This window comes from Phycodurus eques, chromosome 19, assembly GCF_024500275.1.
Source record: "Phycodurus eques isolate BA_2022a chromosome 19, UOR_Pequ_1.1, whole genome shotgun sequence".
NCBI lineage: Eukaryota > Metazoa > Chordata > Actinopteri > Syngnathiformes > Syngnathidae > Phycodurus > Phycodurus eques.
This window is the reverse complement of record NC_084543.1, coordinates 7,156,320-7,168,471: the sequence shown is the minus strand read 5'-3', so window position 1 is coordinate 7,168,471 and position 12,152 is coordinate 7,156,320. Positions and strand designations below refer to the sequence as shown.

Genomic DNA, 12,152 nt, shown 5'->3' with positions numbered 1-12,152 from the left:
TCAGAGCGCAGGTGGCTCTTGTTACTTTGTCGACGCTGTAACAGGACGTCAGGTCAGGTGCGCGAGTTAAAAGGAAAAACTACGCCTGGGCGAGCGCAAAGTGTCTTGCACCAGTGGACGTCAGGAATGGGGACCATCCCAAACGACATCAGGAGGCTACTAGATGGTAAGTTTGTTACATTATTTACCTAAATACACTCGATTGGAATTTTTTCAACACAAAACCAGGGATTCTGGAGGTGCACACATTCCCTCAGCATTGGTGGAAGTCATCCACTTAAGATTAAAACGCATCATGCGGCATGTTCCCATTGGCCTGCCAGATCACAGTGTCTGTGTTCAGAATTATTCACTCATTCCCTACTCTCTAATCACTATGTAGGGATTTTATATAGTGGACTATGTAGTCCACTCATCAATCTCATGAAAATTAGTTTTGGAACACCACTCTAGCACACCGTTAATGAAGATAGACAGTAGCAGTCGTATAATTACAACCTACCGGAGCAACGTCAGCTGGTGGACCTTCTGGAATAAATATTGAACAAATAAATGAATCATGATATCATTGTATTGTTTTAAGATGAATGTATTTTACAAAATTAAAACAAAGCCTGTTTTGTCCATGTGTTGTGATGCGTTGCTTGACTTTCACACCACAACTCATGAATTTGTCTCGTGCCATCATAGGGTAGGTAATTCAGTACAGTGGTGCCACGAGATACGAGTTTAATTGGGTGACCATGCTCGTACCTCAAAACATCTCTCAAATCATCTTTACCCAGTGAAACAAATGGAAATATCATGAATCTGTTCCCCCCCCAAAATCCAACAAAAATGTTTGTAATATGTTTTTTTAGTAAGCGAAATAGTAGTCTGAAATATTGTACTTAAATAGAATGTAAAGAAATAAAACCGTTTGTGCCCCATTTTTTTTTTACCTTAATGGAAATTGTGCTGCTCCTTCTGGAGTGCGCACCTTGTCGACCTGGGGGAAATATAATACAGACATATGGATATAGACGAGCTCAGGTTCCCTGTAAGCCGCACTACTAGTTCTTCTTCGCAGAGGATTAAGAATACCTGTGAGTACTGTTGTGTCTGTGTTGATCCACAATTTGTGTTCTTGCATCCATTTTGTAAAAGGTTAGACTTACATTACTGCGACAACGATGCTATTCATTATTTCCCATTATATGCTAGCATGAAGCATGACAATAAACTTCATCTGGGAGTAGCATTAAACAGCTTGAAGCCTCTTAAGGGCTGCAACAACGAATTGATAAAATGGCTCAAATGGATAATTTATCTATTTGTTATCGATTAAAAATAAACATTGCATTGGAGTGTGATGGTCCTGCTGTACGCGCATTGTCCTCTTAGGGGCAGTATGGTGCACACATGCAGATATCACAACTTGATCAGAAAGCCTCACACCAGAATAAGAAAGTCGCGATTGAACCGCATAAAAAATAACTCATTTTTCACAGAATAGGAAGAATATATGCCTGTGAGTATTCTTATATTATCTGTATGTGTATTTTTCTGCAGTGTTTGTATGTGAATATACCTTATTTGGAGCTATATAAGTATCGCTACTTCGGCGCTAGCTCTGTTAGCTTGTCAATAGGATTTTGCATTGAGACGTTAGCATCAAGTTGGCGGTGTTTCTCAAACAAAATATGTGTTGTATTAAATATACAACGTGTGTAATACTTTGTGCATTTGGGTTTAGTTTTACAGTAAACATCAACCGGAGTGTCAATAATAATAAGTAATAATAAGCAAAGTTGGACTGTTTTTTAGGACCACTCAGGGAGGGCTGCGTGACGTCACACGATGCACTCCACCATAAAATGATTGATAAAATAAAAATATTAGTAGATTCTTACTTGAAGTCTGGCAGGTTGGCAGGTGCTCAATACCAAGTAGACTTGTCTGTGGAGATTGTCAGTCGTCCGGGTCATGGTAATCCGCAAATAAGGTTGAACCAAGGAAATTGGACTGTCCTTGTTTGTTGAAGACATTTCTCCTTTACTCGAAAAGGCTTCTTCAGTTGTAATTTTTCGATGTGAAGTCCCTCCTAATTGATTACTTTAAGAGCTCTGGGATTTTCATGCAGCAACCTGATTGAGCACTTTTGTGGGGATGGAAATGAAGAAATGTTTCTTGGACCGATTCATGTATTAATCGGGGGGAAAAAAACGATTAATCGATTATTAAAATAATTAGTTGCAGCCCGACTCACTACACATTTAAACAGCACAATAGCGAACTCACTGTATAGGGCACACTATAGTGGCGAAGGAGTCCTTCCGAACAGAGCCATTACTATATCATACACAACCAGGCTAAAGCAGCAGGACTTTGGCCGGCCATTTGCATGTGTCGAGATAGGAGTGAGCGTGTGAAGGCAACAAATCAGATTAGCAATGTGGGCCAACCTGTTTCCTCGCAGCATCACAAAAATGGACTGCACACTGCTCCATTCATTTTGCAGTCCAGCTAAAGGTGTAATTTTGTCTCAGGCAAACATCCATTGAAACTTTTAATCAATGCTACTATTTTAATGGTAATTAAATAAAATAGATGATATAGATTAATATTACAGTAGTCTGATTTGAACTGTTATTAGCCCCAAGTGCTATCATGTGTCAAACGGGAGTCTCATTCCAAATATGAACACAGGAAGCACCATTTTCTCATTTTCCTAATGAATCTAAGGTCTATTGAGTACTCTGGTTGGTGTCTTGCCACTTTTTTAATATTTCAGAGCTTCTAATCTTTTTCTTTGTGTTTGTGCTCAGACTGCGAGTTGTTTGTGTCTGAGATCCTTCAGGACGAGCAGCTGAGTGAAAATGCGGCAGAGACCCGCAAAGTCTTATTGAATAATTTCAGGGTGGTGCATGTGAGGTAAGAGTTGACATCATCAGTGTTTAGCTTCTTTTTTCTTTTTTTTTTTTTTCTTTTTGAAAGGACCACTCAAGCGGGACAGTGTAATTTCATGGCCCAATTATCTAATGTTTGTTGCTAATACTGAACAAGAAGTCTAATTGGTGTTGTAATTGCCTTAAACACAGTTTGCTACATTCAGATGAACTCATTGAGTCTAATGGCTTGTTGCTTATTGCTGTTATTAGTTTTTTAAAGGTCTCATGCAAGAACCGTTTTCTTATCATTTACTTTTAGTTTGATTCAATTTGTGGACACGATAGTGACAGAATCTCTTGTAAAGAAAAGTCCGGAAGTAACCCGATAAGAAGTGCATGCACCGGTACAGAGACAACTGCTGGTTTTCTGGTCTTTAAGTTAAGAAGCTGACTCATTATGTTTTTTTTCTTTCGCAGAAACCCTCAGGAATTCCCCTTCCGCTGTAAGTATCATTCCCTGCATCTCCTTCACATGACACATATATGCACACACCATCAGCAACAATGTGGCCTGGTGGTGTGAATGTTTATGTTAGCCTCACTGAGACGACAAGATCAGATACTGACTGCCAGTGGTGGGAAGTCAAAATTTATGAATACTTCATTACAGCACTTAAAGGCGGAGTTGGCTGTTTTAAGACTGCTAGCAATTTTTGAAGGTAGACTCTCAAGTCTCTGACCAAAGCCACACTTACAAGCCACAGCTGCTACGTTGGTAGCATGTCTTAACGCAATGAGGTGTTAATATAACACTAAATGTTATCGGTGTGAGGTTTTATTTTTATTTTATTTTTTATTTTTTTTATATTTCAGTTAAAAATCAAAAAGAGTTGTTAAACCTTTCTGTTGAACATAAATGTTGCTAATTCTGCGTCGGTTCTGAATCCTCTCAGGCGACTGTGGCACTTCCCCTTCTGAAAGGTAGCTGTTATCTTCAACTTTGTTTCGTCTCAGATTTGTCCAATTCCTTCCTTTTAACGTCTGTAGGAAGGCTCCTTAAGCCCAACGTAACAGCGTAACAAAAGCAAGGTTGCACAAGAATGATTGGCCGATCTCATCAGCCACGCTTTCTGTCTCTGATTAGTTGCTTTTCCTCAGGCGCGGTAGTTTCTTAAAAATCAAATTAGACGTACACGATGGGGCCAGAGAGTGCTGATTTCTTTAACAGATTGTTTTACTACTTACTAACAATTGAAACAAATATGACAACAATTTTTTTTTTTTAAATTGCAAACTCCCCTTTAAGTAGTTATTTGTACTTCACTTGAATATTTACATTTTCTGAGTTTTTACTTTTATTTCCTACATTTCAAGACAGATATCTGTACTTTCTACTCTATATTTTGTCAAAATAGGCTTGTTATCATTTCAAACCTCCCATGATGGCACAATAAAAAAAGTAAATCGAGAGATAAAGTCAACTGTGTTTGAGATGTTGATCGATTGATTGAGATCTTGAGTACTTGAACCAGGGAGCATGAACATCTATGATGCAACAGAGTCAGAGAAGCAAGCTACTGTATTCCCTCCCCATGCTTGGCCTTTAAAATAATTATTTCATGTTGTTGTCTCCAAGAACGATTCATGTTTTTTTCAGTTGTTGCCATTAGCTAATTTAGCATTTTTTATTAGTCAGTTCACAATGTTAGCAAAGCTATGGGAACACATTGTTTTGATAGCATGAAAACCTGAGCTAATGCTAGCTGGCTTTTTTCCCCCAACGACAAATACGATGAAATGTTTTTAAAGAGGGGGGGGGACTATTTTTTTTTTGGTGCCATGTTATGAAAATGGAATGAATTAATCAATCAATTGAAGTTGAATCAGTAGTTCTACTTTTACCAGTTTTTTTCCCCCCCCAAGTATCTGTACTTCGACTCAAGTACAGAATGTGCGTACTTTTGCCACCTCTGCTGCTGTGCTGACTCCCCTCTCACACACTGCTCCTTTCAGCTGACTCGAGGGAGGAAGACGGTTCTGACGACAACCGCAGCTCCAGTCTGGGTCGCTCTGCACCGTCCGACGACGCCTCGCTGGCTTCCGACTACCAGGAGGACGGAGCGGCTGAGTGTAAGTGCCTGCACTCTCACACTATATGTGTATGTGTCTGTGTGTTGTTGATGGAGTGAAGCAATTAAAAGGAAGAGTTATTGTTTGTTTCCTCTGAGAAAGCTGCCTGGCTGCACTTTTAACACCCTCTCAGATGGCCTCTTCACTCCACAGGAAGCACACATTGTTGTCCTAATTTGAGAAAACAGATCACGCCATACCTCTGTGACATCACTGACTCCTCCCTCCAAAGCCCCCCTCTTTCCATCATTGGCCAGTGAGCAGGTGGGCTTCTGCTGCTTCCTCACAGGCCTGATCGGTGAGCTAGAGCGCCCCCCGGTGGTTGTTGCGTGCCGTGTCGGCGGCCCACACAGGCAGGAGGCTGTGTAGCTGCGGGCTAATGCCGTGATTGATTGAGCCCCGGCCGCTATATTCTTTCACAAGCGGGTTTGAAATACAACACTGTACCTGAGGGGCCATGTGTGTCCTGTCCCTCTCTCGCTTGATCAATCTTTCCCTCCATCTTACTCCCTCCCTCCTCTTCAGAATTTTTGTATTCCCGACTCGCTGCGCCAGCTAATCGCCCTTGACATGCCGTAGGTGGGCATTATTGACTTGGGTGCCTCTGCTGCCCATTTATTTTTTTATTTATTTTTTTTGGAGCACATGTAGACTATTCCGTGCGTGCAGGGGAAAAATGTTTACGGTGGTTTTAGCACGCTTCTCATTAATGCCAGCTGGTTGTCGTCAGATATGGCTACGTGAACTCTTGCGTCTCTGTGATGCAGGGAAAGTGCAGCAGAGGATCCTGGCAGATGGCGATCATAATTATTATAATTTTTTTACATTTCATTTAAAATAGGCAGCATAGTGAACGAGTGGTTGCCACGTTTGCTTCGTAGTTCAAAGGTCCCGGGTTCCTGTTTAGAGATTTCACGTTCTCCGGCTTCCTCCCACATTCCAAAATCATGCATGTTGGGTTCACTGAAAACTTTAAATTGTTCATAGGTGTGAGTGTGAATGGATGTTTGTCTATATATGCCCTGTGCAGGGTGTATCCTGCCTCTTAGCCAAAGTCCGCTGGGATTGGCTTCAGCTCACTCATGACCTTAATGAAGACAAGTGGTATAGAAAATAGATGGATGGATGTAGCGATGCAACAATTAAACAATAATGGACAAATAATCGATTATCAAATTAATCAACAATTTTGACAATTGATTAATCGTTTCGAGACCTTTTTTTTGTCCTAAAAATGTCCAAATCTTCAAAATGTTAGCCCCTCACAAGTAAATACTCTCAGATTTCTGTAGTACTTCATGAAAGCAGACTGATTGTCGTTGTGTTTAATCAAAATAAGACATTTGTAAACATCTGCTTTTACTTTGTGAAACAATGATAAACATTTTCGCCTACTTTCTGCCATGTTACGGACCAAACCAGTAACTGAATGATAATTAATTTATGTTTTTGTGCATTTTTTGTACTGTCAATTCGAAATAATGTCCCGTTTTTCAATAAAATCATGGAAATAATTTTTTAACATCTGAATTATCGAAAAAAAAAATCAAAGGATTAATCGATTATTAAAATGATTGATAGTTGCACCCCTAAAGGGATAGATTTTCTTTAAAATGCTCCTGAAGGCTGTGACCGAGACACGCTCTTTTACTGCTTTGTTGATGTACCTTTTAGCAGAAATTACAGCCTCAAGTCATTTGAAATATGAAGCTAAATTAGCACACCTACAGTATCTTTGGACAGTTTCAGTCTACATTTGAAGGGAGATGACATCAAGTTACAGCAGGTTCATTTTTCATGATTCCACAATGGAATGAATTAATTTTTTCCCTCAAAATTCTAGACACAATACCCCATAATGACAACATGCAACAAATGTTTTTTTAAATGTATTAAAAAATGCAAATGTGTTAAAAAAACCCAAAAACCTAAATTACATTTACATATGTATTCAAAGGTTTTGTATAATACTGCAATGCCAGCTTCAAGTATTTTTGAATATGATGCCACAAGCTTGGCACGGCTATCTTTGAGCCGTTTCACCCCATTCCTCTTAGCAGCACCTTTCAAGCTCTATCAACCTGGATGGAGATCATTGATGCAAAGCCATTTTCAGATCTCACTGTAGTTGCTTTTTTAAGGTCTGCCAGTGTGCGTGTCCGTTATCAGTGTTAAATGTGAGCGATAGCCAATTAGCTCTTCAGTGTGCAATTAAGCCCGAATCAAACAACATCAGATAGCTGGACTTGAAACGTAAACATTTTAGCGCGGCATTAACAAGCGCAACCTTTGCTTCCTGGAGAGGAGCCTCTGGCGCTGTGTGCTTCTTTCTCATGATGGTGTTAGTGTAGTGAATGGCTTGTGTCCTCAGCCAAAGGGCATTTGGAGTTCAAAGTTCAACCTGTGTTCACCGGGCACACTTTCTTGCGGGAAAAAAAACCACTTAATGAAAATCAGTGACATCATACGTCAGGCGGTCCTCATTTAAATTCCCTCAGGATGCGTTTGATTCAACTAGAAGTAGTCGTGTCATATCATTGGCAGTGGGTGGAATGATTTACTCATTCCCTACTCCCTAATAACTATTAGAAATTTTTACATTGCGGACTGTATAGTTTTCTCATCAGTCGAATGAAAAAAAATTTGGAGCACTACTTGGACGCGCTGTTAATTACGTAATTTCTGTCGCATCATTAAAATGTACTGGATCAACCCCAGCTAGTTTACCTTATGTAATAAATTATAACAAAAATTAAAATTATAATTACATTTGATCATATTTTATGAAATTAATACAGAGCACTTCATCTCCAGTCGTGTTAAAATGTGTGTTGCTGTGCTGTAGTTATTTACTTGCACATGACTTGATTATTATTCAGCTCATTTTCTCACGTTACGGACCACACCAGTAACATGTCAGAAAATAGGCAAAACATTTTATTTAAAAAAAAAAAATAAAAATGTTGATCATTGTCTTAACAGGTAAAAGTAATACATGAAATACGAAGATAACCAATTGGTCTGCTTTCATGGAGGACTACTGAAAAATTGGGAATAATTACTGTTGAGAGGCTGAAAATCCGAGGATTTGGACAATTTTAAGTTAAATAATGTCGTTAAACGATTAATCGATTATCAAATAGTTGTCAATGAATATGATAATCGATTAGTTGTCAATTAATCGATTGATTTTTGCACTTCTACTTTCTAGTGAGTGTCATGGTTGACTACTTTTCAAGATGCATTGTGGGATACATTGAGGGCTCAATATAGGGGATAACATATACTAACTACACATTCGAACAGCACTCAAAATGGCAAACTCATGAAATGGGGCATTATATAGTGGATAGCGAATGATTCTCAATGCAGCCTTTATGCGTATTTCGTCGATCATTTTATTGTATTTGCGAGTGCCACGAGGGCGAGGATGCATCATCCCCGGTAATCGCCGCTCTCTCGTTTCTAACTGGAGAGTGAGCGAGTGCCAAGTTGACGGCTGCGTTTCCGTCGCCTCGGTTTGATGAGATGCGGCGGCCCGTTGTCTTCGATGGAGCGGCTGACACCAGATTTGTAATGGCTGACAGGAACAGATGGGGGTTCCATTGTTAGGCATGCTGTCTGCATGCTAATGTGAACTGCGTTTCACCCGCTGACCGCACCGCTGACCCCTCAGCGCGCCTGCGTCCTCGCCGCGGCCTCGTCTCACGTAGACCGTGCCCTCCACCTCGCGCTCGGCTATTTGGGGCTCATGCACCGTGCACCATTTTTCACCAACACACACACACGTATATACACACCCCTCCTTTTTGCATGCATCACATTCCTGCACATCTAAATACATAAACACAGAGGCACAATGTTTTGTCCTCTGACACACACACAGGGTACATATACATGGCAACAGTCTAGTACAGGGGGTGAGAAAATGTTTGATTTTTAAAAAGGACTCTGGGTCAGCTCATTTGTAGATCAGGTAAAAAAAAAAAACGAAGATAAAATGTGTATGTAAGATATATAAAATACTTAAAGGATTAAATCATAATTCAAATTTATCTAATTCATTAATTTTTAAAAAAGGAGTTATTTTTAATTGTTAATTACTTAAAAATTAACCACAATAAATGTATGTAAAAGTGTTCATTCTACTCTTTATTTAAAATAAATTATTTAGCCCTTATTTAAGGAGATAAATGAATAGTAAAAAATGAATGGATGCAATGTATTGAATTGATTTAAGGATCAAATTATTAATGTACTATAATATGCAAATGTACCAGGATTCTTGTAATGTAATTTTATTTATTAACCATTTTATTTATTATTATTTATCATTAAAAAAATTTAATTAACCAATAACTTGTATGTATTTGTAAAATGGTTTATTTTACTATTTTATTTTATTTACAATTGCCCTCAAGAACCACATGAGAAGCCTGTGGACCTGTTCTAAAAATAACTCACCAGTGACAGGACATTTGTATTTCCTAGGAATATAGAAATGATTGTTTGAAAATTAAATATTGTAGAGATTGTTAGAAATAGTGTTGCATATTGATATTTTTGTTTCCTACTTTGTTAAATGATTGTTGATAATTATTGTGAGAAGTCATTAACATGATAATTGTTTTAATATAGATGAATATACTTAATTATTAAAGGTAATTTTGGGGAAATTTTCTTATTTCAAAAGTGTGTATCAAACTGGTAGCCCTTTGCATTAATCAGTACCAAAAAGTGGGTCATTTTATATATTGAATGAGCTAAATGAATACAATAATGAATAGATGCATTTTAAGCAATCAATTTCAGGGAAAAACACTTAATTATTGCAACATATTTAATCACATTCTTGATAATGTAAATGTAATTTTACTTAAATTATTGAACAATAATAAATGTTAAATTATTATGGTCCCCCAACAATGTCATTTTGTTTGGGTTCTGGAACAGCTATACACTGACCTCGCATGCATATGTCCTCCATTTTCAACTCCAAGACCATTTTCAGCATTTACAGTACATGGAAACAGTAACAATGATTTTCTGTTGGAACATGTTTTAATTTTTTTAATTTTGCATTTTCAGGCTCCAAAATACCTTTATGTTGTTCTTATTTGTGGTGCAATAGTATTTTTCTCGTTGTCATGCTGTTGTCAAGTTGGTGCTTGTTGCCATCTCCTGTGTTAGCGTTAGCACTAGCGGCGAGCACAGTGTTGCTCAGATGTGCATTGTGATTGTCCATCCATCCATTTTCTGAGCCGTCAATCCTCACAAGGGTCGCGGGAGTGCTGGAGCCTATCCCAGCGATCATCGGGCAAGAGGCGGGGTACACCCTGAATTGGTTGCCAGCCAATCGCGGCATTGTGATTGTGTCTTAACTAAACCTGGCTTGTCTTAGCAATACAGCCGTGTTGTTTTGTTTACTTTCAGTTAGGAGCTTAGAAGTCATAGATTTGGTGATTGAGTAAAGTGCAGGCAGGTGTGTTTGAAGGCTATTTAAAGAACGCCAGGTTTTCCTCCAGCAATTACAGTATTGGCAGAGGAATTCAGCAGCATTATAAGCAGTGTGAAGTGATGTCTCATGGCTTGTTCATTTGAATACGAGCAGCCAATCTGCAGGAGCAACATTATTACACTGAGCTAGCAAATGGAATATTAAATCTAAAGGCTGTCAGTTTGGAACGCCGTTACGAGGGCTAGCGCATTTAAAAGCGAAATGTTCCCCATCAGCAAACCTCTCGCTGCCAACTGGCTCCTGGCGGCGTGACTCGCCAAGTTAACGCACAGAGAACTTTGAAAGAGAGTGTGAGATTACGTTTGATGGCTGATATGACCTGCCCTGGCTGGCTGTGCTATGTTAGGTGCATGTTTGGCCTGTAATATTTTCAAGAGACGTTTTCTAGATTCTTCTCTCGTTTCATCTGGATCACCTCTCAGGGTACAGGTATGACCTCATCGGCCTAACCATAGAGATACAGTATATACATGTGCGCTAAATCGTACGTCAACATCGGCGCCATGTTGTATGTGGAAAAGTGGAGTGATTGGGGAAGATTCCTCACTCATTCGCTGATTAAAGATGTAGCAAACGTTTAACACTCAAAAGCCAGATCTTATAGAATTAAGTCTGAACAGTTAATTTTTAGTGATACCTGATTTGTTCCCCAAATATATTATTGTGTGTGAAAATTCTGGATACACATAAGCACCAAAAACAACATATTGATGGCGTTAGGCAGAATCCTCGCATCTTCCAAACCATCACTTTTAAGGAAAATGAAAATACAGTTCGTTAAGCCATTAACATTGCATCGTCAAACAGAACAAACCATTTTAAACACTTTAGATTAGTCAGTCATTTGTAAAACCAACAGATCCTGATTTGTGAGAAGAAAATATGAAATTGACCAAATTTGGACATAGGAGGTGTCCGCCCGACAGTGTTATGTAATTTTTAGTCTGATGGTTTTTAATATTTTCACCTTATGTTCGGTCCATTCACGCATTATTTTATGTGACAGATCTGCCACATTCAGTCAGAGGGAGAACTTAAGGAAAATCTTGATAATTTAGCACAAAAAAACTAATTTGCACACAAAACACTCTAGATTCCTTCTTTTGTTAAATTACTTAGTGCTCAAAATGGGAAGAAGAAAAAAAAAATCACATTACGTTTACCCCGCCTCTAGCCCAAAGATAGCTGGGATAGGCTCCAGCACGCCCGCGACCCTTGTGATGATAAAGCGGTACAGAAAATGGATAGATGGGATGGACGTGTTACCTGTTGTTGTTTAAGACCTAGCTAGTGTTGGCTCGACTTTTATGCTATTAAAAAGTGTTCCCATAGCTTTTCAAACATTTAAAGTTGAACTGAGTAACACGAAAAATACCTAATGATAACGTCTGCAAAATACTTCTTAGCTTGTAGTTTTTAGGCTGGCACAAGACACAACGCATTTGCCACGTTTCACCCTTGTCAATATCAAACAATTCTCTTCAATAAGGCCACGGATGGGGAATATATTGCTTCTTTGAATCTGTTGCTGTTGTCGTTAATGCTCCCTGGTTGACATTCCTTCAGGATGCTGCTGTCTGTTTTTCGCAAAATCTCAATCGATCTATCATGATCTCAACTGCAAATGACTTTAG

General features: G+C 38.9%; 1 protein-coding gene across 1 annotated transcript in view; it reads left to right on the top strand.

Annotated features, from left to right (window-relative positions):
• skap1 (src kinase associated phosphoprotein 1) overlaps positions 1-12,152 on the top strand; it is a 45,795-nt gene continuing 33,643 nt past the window's right edge. The window contains exons 1-4 of the mRNA XM_061664095.1: positions 1-166; positions 2,808-2,913; positions 3,348-3,373; positions 4,884-5,000. Coding sequence (XP_061520079.1) covers positions 127-166; positions 2,808-2,913; positions 3,348-3,373; positions 4,884-5,000 — 289 coding nt within the window. The 5' untranslated portion in view covers positions 1-126. The remainder of the gene's footprint in view (positions 167-2,807; positions 2,914-3,347; positions 3,374-4,883; positions 5,001-12,152) is intronic.